This window comes from Pongo abelii, chromosome 21, assembly GCF_028885655.2.
Source record: "Pongo abelii isolate AG06213 chromosome 21, NHGRI_mPonAbe1-v2.0_pri, whole genome shotgun sequence".
Taxonomy (NCBI): Eukaryota; Metazoa; Chordata; class Mammalia; order Primates; family Hominidae; genus Pongo; species Pongo abelii.
The window spans coordinates 41,201,635-41,215,541 of record NC_072006.2 but is presented as its reverse complement, the minus strand read 5'-3'; the positions used below and the strand labels follow the sequence as shown (position 1 = coordinate 41,215,541).

General features: G+C 40.5%; 1 protein-coding gene across 1 annotated transcript in view; it reads left to right on the top strand.

The window, feature by feature from the left end:
• RBL1 (RB transcriptional corepressor like 1) overlaps nucleotides 1-13,907 on the top strand; it is a 92,893-nt gene that overhangs the window by 45,435 nt on the left and 33,551 nt on the right. Inside the window, exons 12-15 of the mRNA XM_002830276.6 lie at nucleotides 666-803; nucleotides 3,556-3,720; nucleotides 7,507-7,639; nucleotides 12,271-12,537. Of these exons, the coding sequence (XP_002830322.2) occupies nucleotides 666-803; nucleotides 3,556-3,720; nucleotides 7,507-7,639; nucleotides 12,271-12,537 (703 nt within the window). The remainder of the gene's footprint in view (nucleotides 1-665; nucleotides 804-3,555; nucleotides 3,721-7,506; nucleotides 7,640-12,270; nucleotides 12,538-13,907) is intronic.

Genomic DNA, 13,907 nt, shown 5'->3' with positions numbered 1-13,907 from the left:
GGCATGCGCCACCACACCCAGCTAATTTTTGTATTTTTAGTAGAGACGGGGTTTCACCATCATGGCCAAGCTGGTCTTGAACTCCGGACCTCAAGCAATCCACCTGCCTCGGCCTCCCAAAGTGCTGAGATTACAGGGGTGAGCCACCATGCTTAGCCAATCTAGGGTGATATTTGAAAGAAAGAAGGCAACAAACACCATTTTTAAAACTGAAAACTTATATTAAAATTAATGGTAAAGTAGGACTTTTACTTTCTCAGTGAAATATTTCTTTTTCTGAACATTTTTGTCTAAACTGTGACATATTTCCTTTCATTTCTGTGTTTTGATAAATAAACCCTTAAGTTGACAAAACAATTAACTGTCATTAAGAAAAAGAACCAATTCTAATGCTTTTCTGTTGATGGGAATACTGACTTTTATTATTTGTTCAGATTTCAAAGCAGATTGTTATGTACACCTTATTTAAATTTATTCCTTACCCACTGAGCAAGATTAGGTATTATAGGAAAACTACCAATTTGAGAACTCAAATTTTTATCTCCAGTAATCTAGTGTAATATAATTTGCACGTTATTTTTTCTTGTTTCTATAGTTTTCTTTATAGAATGGCAAAGACTGAAATTGCTGAAAAATATTAAACTGTGGTCTTTCTCTTCCCCCAGGTTCTTTTAGAGCAAGATATATTTCATCGTTCCTTGATGGCTTGTTGTTTGGAAATTGTGCTCTTTGCCTATAGCTCACCTCGTACTTTTCCTTGGATTATTGAAGTTCTGAACTTGCAACCATTTTACTTTTATAAGGTGAGATGAAAACAGAATTCTGTTATGAGATGAAAACAGTGTTTCTCACAGAAACATTGTATTTATCTTAGTGCTGAAGAAAAACACTGTTGTGATATCTGGAAAGTGTTTCCAGATGTGTTCTGAAAATATATATTCCTGGCTGGGCATGGTGGCTCACTCCTGTAATCCCAGCACTTTGAAAGGCCAAGGTGGGAGGATCATCTGAGGTCAGGAGCTCAAGACCAGCCTGACCAACATGGTGAAACTCCGTCTCTACTAAAAATACCAAAAAAAAATTAGCCAGGCATGGTGTCAAGCACCTGTAATCTCAGCTGCTCGAGAGGCTGAGGCAGGAGAATTGCTTTAACCTGGGAGGTGGAGGTTTGCAGTGAGCGGAGATCATACAATTGCACTCCAGCCTAGACGACAAGAGCAAAATTCTGTCTCAAAAAAAAAAAAAAAAGATAATATATATTCCTTTTGGGTGAAACCAAGAACACAAGAGAGAGTTGAGCATACAGTGGCTCACACCTATAATCCCAGCACTTAGGAAAACTGAGGCTGGAGGATGGCTTGAGTCCAGGAGTTTGAGGTTACAGTGAGCTATGATTATGCCACCACACCCCAGCCTGGGCACCTAAGCAAGACCCTGTTTCAAACAAAAAAAAGAGAGCGAGAGAAGGTGAGAGTATCAGTAAATTAAGTCAATCTTATAGCTTCAGTTCCTTTGTTATCACGGACTTGAAAATGTGACCTGGAACTAGTACTTAACTTCAAATTTTCCATATTTATGAATGAAAATTATAATCCTGTTAAACAAATGCGTGATGAAGAACAAAAAATGCTTTCTACCAAGAGGAAAAAAGACCTAAAATTGATTTTGGTAATGGTCTAACTAATAAAGCATAGATTATGTTTCTTCCCCAAGTTTGAGCTAATTCAGTGTGAATGAATCTTACTTACCTTACCTTTATTTTTCTTGCTAGAACTATTTTTATTAATCTTTTCAAAATAAAACAGAGGTCATAGCTATTGAACCACATCATCACCCTCAATAACATTTAGTCATCACAGTCAATAACATTTAATGTTACATAGTATCGAACTTTAAGACTAATGCTTGAAATTATGCTTCTTGGCATGATTTAGTTAATATTTAGTCATCTAGGTACTTTTCTACTGGTGATAGAAAAATTGGTTTGAAGAGTTAAATTTTTATACCTAAAGTATGCCTGAATTAAAGTTGTAGAAAATGCAGATCATTGGAAAGCTTATCTGTGTGAATTACTGAGTGTGATTAAAGTATGTTTAGGTTTCTTAGGGAGAAGTGATTCTACTATATACACTTACTTTAATGTTAATGTGTGTATTCAACTTTTGCCATTAGGAAAAAGTTTAGTTTTGTCAACAACCTCATAGTAATTTGTTTTTATTTATAACATCCTTATTTTATTCAAGAAGCTAAATGCCTTTGTTTTTTTATAGAGACTCGGTTTCACTATGTTGCCCAGGCTGGTCTCGAACTCCTGGTCTCAAGCAATCCTCTCACTGTGGCCTCCCAAAGTGCTGGGATTACAGGCATGAGCCACTATGTCGGCCTCTTTTGTTTTTTTAAACGACATAAATGATATGTGCTCATTGAAGAAAATCATAAACATAAATGTGGGCTGGGCATCGTGGCTCACACCTGTAATCTCAGCACTTTGGGAGGCCAAGGCGGGCGGATCATGAGGTCAGGAGATTGAGACCATCCTGGCTAATATAGTAAAACCCCATCTCTACTAAAAATACAAAAAATTAGCCAGGCATGGTGGCACGTGTCTGTAGACCCAGCTACCCGGAAGGCTGAGGCAGGAGAATCCCTTGAACCCAGGAGGCGGAGATTGCAGTGAGCCGAGATGGTGCCGCTGCACTCCAGCCTGGGTGACAGAGCGAGACTCCGTCTCAAAATTAATTAATTAAAGTCATACATCATAATCTAATTATTAATGATATTAATATTTTGTATATATAAACTTTATTCTAGATACTTCCCTTATAAAATGGAATTATAGTGTATATAAGCAAAGTCACTTTAAATAATTTATTCATTCTGTTATTTTGAGTTAGTGGAAAAAATAGTCTGGAAAGGAGCAATACATTCGAAATAGAACTAGACTTGGAACCCAAGACCTGACTTCTCCCACTGTTGGGCTGTTGACCAGTTTTCACCTATCATTGCCTCAAGTTGTCATTTATAAAATAAAACGTGAAAAACAGAAATATATGTGAACGTATTTTAAAGAACTTAAAAACTCCTTTATAAATTAGAAGATGTTAGTAAGCCACAGAATTATGGTTCAAAGATGACTTTGGTTCTGTGCCACAGAATAAGGCCACAGTGGCCAGGCGCAGTGGCTCACAACTGTAATCCCAACACTTTGGGAGGCCTAGGCGGGCAGATCACCTGAGGTCAGGAGTTCTAGATCAGCCTGGCCAACATGGTGAAACCTCGGCTCTACTAAAAACTACAGAAATTAGCCAGTGTGGTGGCGGGTGCCTGTAATCCCAGCTACTCGGGAGGCTAAGGCAGGAGAATCACTTGAACCCAGGAGGCAGAGGTTGCAGTGAGCCAAGATCACACTGCTGTACTCCAGCCTGGGCAACAGAGGGAAACTCCGTCTCAAAAAAAAGAAGAAGAAGAAGAAAGCCACAGCTAGTACTACGTGCAAGTCCAGACTAGAACTAACTGCTTGAAACTACATTGCCTTCTCACCTTTCTCCTCTGCAGGTTATTGAGGTGGTGATCCGCTCAGAAGAGGGGCTCTCAAGGGACATGGTGAAACACCTAAACAGCATTGAAGAACAGATTTTGGAGAGTTTAGCATGGAGTCACGATTCTGCACTGTGGGAGGCTCTCCAGGTTTCTGCAAACAAAGTTCCTACCTGTGAAGAAGTGAGTCTGGGCAAGGCTGATAATCCTATCATTTAAAAAAAAAAAAAACAGCTTTATTGAGAGATAATTCCTATACCATACAGTTCACCCATTTTAAGTGTACAATTCAGTGGTTTTAGTATATAAATAGATATGTGCAGCCATAACCACAATTTTAGAATATATTCATCACTTCAAAAAGAAACCTACATCCTTTAGCTATCACTTCCCTACCCCCGAATCTTCTCCCTAGCTGTAAGTAACCACTAATCTACTTTCTATCTCCATAAATTTGCCTATTCTAGACATTTCATATAAATGGAATCATAAAAATGTAGTCCCTTTTGACTGGGCGTCTGTCACTTAGCATAATGTTTTTAAGGTTCATCCATGTTGTAGAATGTATCAGTATTTCATTTCCTCTTTTTTTAAGGCGGGGTTTCACTCTGTTGTGCAGTGGCACAAACGTGGCGCACTGACTGCACCCTCAACTTCCTCGGCCCAAACCGTCCTTCTGCCTCTCAAGTAGCTGAGACCACAGGCACATACCACCACACCCACACCTGGCTAATTTTTTTTTCTTTCTGTTTTTCTTTTTTTGAGACGGAGTCTTGCTCTGTCACCCAGGCTGGAGTGCAGTGGCGCAATCTCAGCTCACTGCAACGTCTGCCTCCCAGTTCAAGCAATTCTCTGCCTCAGCCTCCCGTGTAGCTGGGATTATAGGCACCCACCACCACGCCCGGCGAATTTTTTTTGTACTTTTTTTTAGTAGAGACGGGGTTTCACCATCTTGTCCAGACTGTTCTTGAACTCCTGACCTCGTGCTCCACCTGCCTCAGCCTCCCAAAGTGCTGGGATTAGAGGCTAGAGGCTTGAGCCACCGTGCCTGGCCACACCCGGCTAATTGTGTATGTGTGTGTATGCGTGCGTGCATGTGTGTGTAGAGACAGGATCTTGCCATGTTGCACAGGCTGATCTCAAACTCCTGAGCTCAAGCAGTCCTCCCATCTCAGCCTCCCAAAGTGCTAGAATTGCAAGTGTGAGCCACCACATCTGGCTCATTTCCTTTTATTGCCAAGTAATATTCCATTGTATGGATGCTACATTTTATTTATCCATTCATCAGTTGATAAATATTTGAGTTGTTTCCACCTTTTGACTTTTTTTTTTTTTTTTTTTTTGGGACAAGGTCTCACTCTGTCACCCAGGCTGGAGTGCAGTGGCGCCATCATGGCTCACTGCAGCCTCGACCTCCCAGGCACAAATGATCTCCCCACAGCCTCCTGAGTAGCTGAGACTACAGGCACACACACCACACCTGGCTAATTTTTGTGGTTTTTGTAGAGATGGGATCTCCCTATGTTGCCCAGGCTAGTCTTGAATTCCTGGGCTCAAGCGATCCTCCCGCCTCGCTTTCCCAAAGTGCTGGGATTACAGGCATGAGCCACCACAACTAACCCCTTTTGGCTATTATGAATGATGCTGCTGTGAACATTCAGGCACAAGTTTTTGTGTGAACGTATGTACATATGTTTTCATTTTTCTTGGAGTGGAATTGCAGGTTCATATGGTAACTCTGTTTAAGCTTTTGGGAAACTGTCAGACTGCTTTCTAAAATGGCTGCACCATTTTATTGTTCCCACCATCAATGTAGAAAGATTCCAGTTTCTTCATATCCTTGCTAATGCTTGTTATTATCTGCCTTTTTAATCCTGCCATTCTAGTAGGAGTGAAGTAATATCTCATTGTGGTTTTGATTTGCATTTCCCTGGTGGCTAATGATGATCAACATCCTTTTTATGTGCTTGTAAACTGTTTGCATGTCTTCTTTGGAGAAATGTCCAGATCTTTTGCCCATTTTGTAATTGGGTTGTCTTTTTATTATTGAATTATAGGAGTTCTTCATATATTCTAGATACAAATCCCTTATCAGATAAATGATTTGCAAAATGTTTCTCCCATTTTCTAGGTTGTCTTTTCACTTTCTTTTTTTTTTTTTCTTTTTTTTTGAGACAAAGTCCTGCTCTATTGCCCAGGCTGGAGTGTGGTGGCGCCATCTCGGCTCACTGCAAGCTCCACCTCCTGGGTTCACGCCATTCTCCAGCCTCAGCCTCCTGAGTAGCTGGGACTACAAGCACCCACCACCACGCCCAGCTAATTTCTTTGTATTTTTAGTACAGACAGGGTTTCACCATGTTAGCCAGGATGGTCTTCCAAAGTGCTGGGATTACAGGCATGAGCCACTGCGCCTGGCCTGTTGTTTCACTTTCTTGATGGTGTCTTTGAAATGCAAAAATTTTTAATTTTGATGGTGTCCGATTCAGATATTTTTTCTTTTGTTTGTGCTTTTTGGTATCGTGTCTAGGAAACCATTAAACTTATTTAAAGTTTTTCAAATGTCTGTATAAAGATTGAACATTTTTCATTAGTGGTATTTAGAATTAAAAAATAAAAAACAGAGGCTGGGCGCGGTGGCTCATGACTGTAATCCCAGCACTTTGGGAGGCCAAGGCAAGTGGATTGCCTGAGGTCAAGAGTTCAAGACCAGGCTGGCCAATATGGTGAAACCCTGTCTCTACTAAAAATACAAAAAATTAGCTGGGCATAGTGGCACACACCCATAATCCCAGCTACTTGGGAGGCTGAGGCAGGAGAATTGCTTGAACCCAGGAGGCGGAGGTTGCACTGAGCTGAGATCGTGCCATTGCACTCCAGCCTGGACAACAGAGTGAGACTGTGTCTCAAAAAAAAATTAAATGAATAAATAAAATAAAAATTAAAAATGTGTGCCCAGAGTTGTGCACAAATTACATTTTTAATAGTAGTATCATGAGAAATTGTGGGGTTTTTTTGTCTACTTCTGTTATTCTTTTGTAACTCTTGTCTTTTGGTTCATCTTTGTTTTGTCTCCTTATGTACTTCATTAATCTTCTTGAATTTTTCCCTAATCCCAAACTACTAGAACTGTCCAAGGCCAGAAGGAATTGAAAAGAAGATGGTTTCTTGAAATCTCTCTTCCATACTTCTTTGGTCTTTTGCAGCAGACAGTAACTTATTGGGCCACTCTTCAGTTTCATCAGTTTATTTCCATCGAAGAACTTCAAACTCCTTCAAGTTCAAAAAAGCTGTGAACTTGAAGAAGGATTAGTATTGAAGCCGCTGAAGCCGTTGCTCTTGTAACTTACTAGTTGTGTGACCTTGGGCAAATTTCACATTCAGATCTTCAATTTTCTCATCCCTGAATGAAGAATGATACTGCCTACCTCATAGGTTTAATTCTTGTGGTTGGTAACTTACCTATATAAATTATAAGGTTAAATGAAATGAACTCTTTCCATACGTTTGTTAACATTAAGAATTGAGCACTTTATCCAAGTTATATTTTGTGAAGAAGTGAGAAAGAGAAATAAAATAGTAAAAAAAAAGTTAAGAAAACACTTTTTCGGCCAGGCACAGTGGCTCACGCCTGTAATCCCAGCACTTTGGGAGGCTGAGGTGGGTGAATCATCTGAGGTTAGGAATTCGAGATCAGCCTGGCCAACATAGTGAACCTCGTCTCTACTAAAAATACAAAAATTAGCCAGGCATGATGGCACACACCTGTAGTCCCAGCTACTCAGGAGGCTGAGGCAGGAGAATTACTTGAACCCGGGCGGTGGAGGTTGCAGTGAGCCGAAATCGTGCCACTGCACTCCAGCCTGGGCAACAGAATGAGACTTTATCTCAAACAAAAAGAAAAACATTTTTAGTAAGTTTTAATCAGCAAGTTTATCTATATGTAAATCAAAGGGTTTTTGTTTTCTATAGGTTATATTCCCAAATAACTTTGAAACAGGAAATGGAGGAAATGTACAGGGACATCTTCCCATGATGCCAATGTCTCCTCTAATGCACCCAAGAGTCAAGGAAGTTCGAACTGACAGTGGGAGTCTTCGAAGAGGTAAGTAACAAAGGGCATTTGGTTTTTTTTTTTCAGAGAAAATTTTAAGTCTTGTGAGTATATTATTAAGAAATCTAATTTTTTCAGCAGGATTCGAAAAGGAGCTTGATGCTTGTGCCAGCACCCCTGTGTAGCTCATTGTACACTATATTATATACTATAGTGTATTCTATATTAATAGAATTTTAAATGTAATTTATTTAATAAATGTATGTAATCTTTCCTGAATGCTAATGGAGAACTGTTTAAATAAGCTAAAGTCAGGCATGATGGCATCTTTCTGTAGTCCTAGCTACTCAGGAGGCTGAGGCAGGAGGATTGAGGATTGTGTTCGAACCCAGCCTGGGCAAAATAGTGAGACCCCCCTCATGTCCCAGAAAAAAAAGAAAAAGAAGAAAGAAAAAAAAAAGATAAGTGTATTAGTCTGTTCTCACACTGCTAATAAAGACGTACCCAAAGTTGGGTAATTTATAAAGGAAAGAGGTTTGATTTACTCACAGTTCCACATGGCTGGGGAGGCCTCACAATCATGGTGGAAGGCAAAGGAAGAGCAAAGGCACATCTTACATGGCAGCAGGCAAGAGAGCTTGTGCAGGAGAACTCCTCTGGATAAAACCATCAGATCTCATGAGACTTACTCACTATCAGGAGAACAGCATGGGAAAGACCCACCCCCATGATTCAGTGACCTCCCACCTGGTCCCTCCCATGACACGTGGGAATTATGGGAACTACAGTCAAGATGAGATTTGGGTGGGGACACAGCCAAACCATACCACTAAGCTAAATACCTACTTTTCCAAATTTCCCAAATTTATATTCTTCCTTTGCCTGTGCATGTCTCTGTAGAAAAACATTTAAAGCAAAATAAAATTTGTATTCTTTTGGGAATGCTTAAGTTCATCTAATAAACTAGTTATTTATACTCTTAAAAAATAGTTCATTTTGAGACTTACCAATGGAAAGATTTTAGTTCATTCTTCCTTATTTTCTCTTGTGACATAGCAAGCTGATGTGTGTATCTTGTGGGTTATATAGCTCTTGGATTTTAAAAAATCAGTTAAAATCTCCTGACCACATAGTATCCCTTAACAAATCTTAGATGAACAAGTATTCAGGTTATATAGTACGGTACATCCATTTTTGGACTCTGTGTGATTGTGTATGTGTGTTTGTCTGTCTGTTTGTGTCTGCAATCTTTGCTTTACATGCAATGCAGGATCATAAAAATGACTGCAGGCCAGGCGCGGTGGCTCACACCTGTAATCCCAGCACTTTGGGAGGCCGAGGCAGGTGGATCAGCTGAGGTCAAGAGTTTGAGACGAGCCTGGCCAACATGGTGAAACCCCGTCTCTACCAAAAACACAAAAATTAGCTAGGTGTGGTGGCGGGTGCCTGTAATCCCAGCTACTCAGGAGGTTGAGGCAGGAGAATCACTCCCGGGAGGCAGAGGTTGCTGTGAGCCAAGATCACACCACTGGACCCCAGCCTGGGGGACAGAGCGAGACTCTGTCTCAAAAAAAAAAAAAAGGCTGGGCGCAGTGGCTCACACCTGTAATCCCAGCACTTTGGGAGGCTGAGGCAGGTTGATCATGAGGTCAGGAGTTCAAGACCAGCCTGGCCAAGATGGAGAAACCCCATCTCTACTAAAAATACAAAAATTAGCCAGGCGTGGTGGTGGGTGCTTGTAATCCCAGCTACTCAGGAGGCTGAGGCAGGGAATCACTTGAACCTGGGAGGCAGAGGTTGCAGTGAGCCAAGATTGCGCCATTGCCCTCCAGCCTGGGCGAAAGAGCGAGACTCCGACCCAAAAAAAAAAAAAAAAAAAATTGCATGTTGCATAAGGTCAGGCACAGTGGCTCACGCCTGTAATCCCAGCACTTTGGGAGGCCGAGGCAGGTGGATCATCTGAGGTCAAGAGTTCAAGACCAGCCTGGCCAACATGGTGAAACCCTGTCTCTACTAAAAATACAAAAATTAGCCAGGCATGGTGGTGCACACCTGTAATCCCAGCTGCTCAGGCAGCTAAGGTAGGAGAATTGCTTGAACCCAGGGGATGGAATTTGCAGTGAGTGGAGATCGCACCACTGTACTCCAGTCTGGGGACAGAGCAAGACTCCATCTCAAAAAAAAAAAAAAAAAAAAAAATGGCCAGGCGCAGTGGCTTACACCCGTAATCCTAGCACTTTGGGAGGCCAAGGCAGGCGGATTGCCTGAGCTCAGGAGTTCAAGACCAGCCCAGGCAACACAGTGAACACCGGTCCCTACTAAAATAAAAAAAATTAGCCAAGCATGGCAGCGTGCGTCTGTAGTCCCAGCTACTTGGGAGGCTGAGGCAAGAGTGAGGCAAGAGAAATTGCTTGAACCCGGGAGGTGAAGGTTGCAGTGAGCCGAGATTGTGCCACTATGCTCCAGCCTGGGCAACAGAGCGAGACTCCGTCTCCAAAAAAAAAAAAGCAAACAAGATTGCATAACATGTGAATACTCAGTAATTTTAATCAGTGGAAATAATTATTATAATTGTTTTTTGACCTTTACAAATCATGTCAAAATGTTAAAAAAAAAAAAAGGCTTTTCTTACTGTCAGTTATTAATGTTTAGAGAAATGAAAAAATAGTAAAAATATTTAGTATACTATAATTTAAAACTTTCGAAATATTGAGAATTATTTTCTTTTTTAAAAACTTACCAAGAATAGTTTAAACTGTGCTTGCCACCTTCCTCTCATATAATTTATAACTAAGTGAGTATCTTTTCTGTACCTTGACAGATTGTCATGTTTCTTTCTAAATTTAGATCCGCTTTACATTTGTATATTCATTACATTCTTATTGAGTATCCACCATAGTTCCAGTACTGTGCTAAGAAAAGATCATTTCAATGGATTTGCAGCTAACTTTATGGCTTCAACTTGAGTCTTGCCTTGAAATGTCACCTTTAAACTTGCCTAGTCAGATTCAAGGGCTTGCGTGGATTTCTTAGATATAAGGCATTCACATGGACTCTTGTAAAGGAGTAATGGAAACAACTATAGAAATTTGCACTTGTTTACTGAAGACAGGGGAAGTAAAAGCTACTTTCATAAGCCCAAGAATTACGGAGATTTTTATTAAACTCTAACTATTTTCTCAGTCACCTCACTAATACAGAGAGCTTCTAAATCATTGCCAGGGGTCATTTTAATACCTTTTGAGCATGTTTTGAAAATAGATTACAGGGCCAGGCGCAGTGGCTCACACCTGTAATCCCAGCACTTTGGGAGGCCAAGGTGGGCGGATCACGAGGTCAGGAGATTGAGACCATCCTGGCTAACATGGTGAAACCCCATCTCTACTAAAAATACAAAAAATTAGCCGGGCATGGTGGCGGCTGCCTGTAGTCCCAGCTACTTGGGAGGCTGAGGCAGGAGAATGGCGTGAACCCGGGAGGCGGAGCTTGCAGTGAGCCGAGATCATACCATTGCACTCCAGCCTGGGCAACAGAGCAAGACTCTATCTCAAAAAAAAAAAAAAAGAGAAGAAAATAGATTACATGACTATCTAATTATCTAGTGAATGTAAAAATAAATAATGAAGGCTGGGCACAGTGGCTCAAGCTTGTAATCCCAACTGAGGCAGGTGGATCACCTGAGGTCAGGAGTTCAAGACCAGCCTGGCCAACATGGTGTAACCCCATCTCTACTAAAAATAGAAAAATTAGCCAGGCATGGTGGCACATGCCTGTAGTCCCAGCTACTTGGGAGGCTGAGGCAGGAGAATCGCTTGAACCCAAGAGGCAGAGGTCACAGTAGGCCAAGATCGCACCACTGCACTCCAGCCTGGGTGACAGAGTGAGACTCCATCTCATAAATAAATAAATACTTTTGTTTTAAAAGCGTATTATTGAACTACCTGTAAGGAATAATTGGTTGAGGGAAGAATTGTGGAAAAAGATGTAGAAAAGATGTAGAGTTGTAAGGGGCTAGAAAAACCCGTGCAGCTGGTAGAGAGGGAATGGAAAGCAGATGCTGTGAAAGAATAGCACAGGAAGAGAGGCAAAATCCATAATCCTTACTTTATTTTTGATCAACACGGTACTGCCAACCCTCAGATTAAGGCAAGGTAAGCAGATTTATATCATCTTTATTCATATCTTCTGATAGATTTACTAAAGATGATTCCATATCTACTAAATTAGAAAGCCAGAGCTACTGCCTTAAACTGCTTGGAGTGCAAATATGCACAAAGAGGCAAAACCGTGACCCAAATTCCTGATTTTTGCTTTTGCTTCCCTTCTTCTCAGGTGCTCTCTACTAGGTAAGACTGGGAGATATTGGACTACTACTAAAATTTAGTGCTCACTTCATTCTACCTCTCAACCTCTACTTTGTCCTTAATGTTTTGCCCCTTTAACGTAGGCAGAGGTTCAAGAAACCAGGAAGATGAGTGATCATAATTTTCACGTTTTATTGTAGTGACTTATTTCATGCCTCTTTCTCCCAGTAGACTACATATCCATGAGGGCAAAGGCCATGTTATTCATATCTAGCTAGTGCCCAGCATAAGTAACTCACTATCTGTTGAGTGAATGAGTAAACCTAATTTATTATTTTGGAATACATTTCTGTTTTAAATTTATTATTTTTTTTTTAGATATGCAACCATTGTCTCCAATTTCTGTCCATGAACGCTACAGTTCTCCTACCGCAGGGAGTGCTAAGAGAAGACTCTTTGGAGAGGAACCCCCAAAGGAAATGCTTATGGACAAGATCATAACAGAAGGAACAAAATTGAAAATCGCTCCTTCTTCAAGCATTACTGCTGAAAATATATCAGTTTTACCTGGTCAAGCTCTTCTAACAATGGCCACAGCCCCAGTAACAGGAACAACAGGACATAAAGTTACAATTCCATTACATGGTAACATTATAGTGCATTTGTTTTGTATTTTTTCTGAGATAAAAATTTAAGAAATGTCTTAGTGGATTAGATCACATGGTTTTTGTAACTCATTATTTTTTCTTGAACCTATACTTTTTTTAAAAAAATAGATTTGATTTTTTTAGAGCAGTTGTAGATTCACAGCAAAATTCAGAGGAAGGTACAGACATTTCTCATATTCCCCCTTTCCACACCAGAATGCTACATTTGTTACAGTTGATGAACCTACATTATTGACACATTACCCAATGCCCATAGTTTACATTAGGGTTCACTCTTGGTGAATAGTTTATTGATTTTGAGAATGTATAATGACATGTATCTGTCACTATAGCTCCATACAGAGTAGTTTCACTGCCCTATAAATCCTCTGTGCCCCACCTTTTCATTTTGAACCTATAGTGGTTTTTTTTTTTAATTTTCAAATTTTATAAATTTACTATCCTCTTTGTTTGTTTAGACTTATTTTTCTTTTCTTCTTTTTTTATTTTTTGAGACAGGATCTCACTCTGTCACCCATGCTGGAGTACAGCAGCATGATCTCATCTCACTGCAACCTCCGCTTCCAGGCTCAAGTGATCGTCCCACCTCAGCCTCCTGAGTAGCTGGGACCACAGGCAAGTGCCACCACTCCCAGCTAATTTTTTGTATTTGTGGTACAGATGGGGTTTTACCATGTTGCCCAGGTCTCAAATTCCTGAGCTACTTTTAAAATGTTCTTATCTGAGCTTTCCAATATGTATGTATTGAGCGAAAATTCTGTTTTTTGACTAACAGCTCAAGTGCTCCAAATGTTAAAAAAAAAAAATTGCTTTTGTTTCCAATAAATTTAAACTATAAATGCATCCCAGGCACACACAAAATAGAGAACAAAGTTTGCTTTTTTTCCAATAAATTTAAAGTATAAAAACAAAACCAAATATTCTTGTTTCTAGAAAATAAGGATTTATGTGGGGCATGGTAGCTTTTACAGGTAATCCCAGCACTTTGGGAGACCGAGGCAACAGGATCACTTTAGCCCAGGAGTTTGAGACCCAGACTGGGCAACATAGCAATATCCTATCTCTACAAAAAATTAAATTAGCTGGGCATGGTGATGTGTGCCTGTGGTCCCAGCTACTTAGGAGGCTGAGGCAGGAAAAATCACTTGAGCCCAGGAATTTGAGGCTACAGTGAGCCGTGATCACGCTACTGTACTCCAGCCAGGACAACAGAGCAAGACGTTGTCAAAAAAAAAAAAAAGAAAAGAAAAAAAAAGGGGGGGCCGGGGGGGGGCCGGGCACAGTGGCTCACACCTATAATCCCAGCACTTTGGGAGGCTGAGGCAGGTGGATCACTTGAGTTCAGGA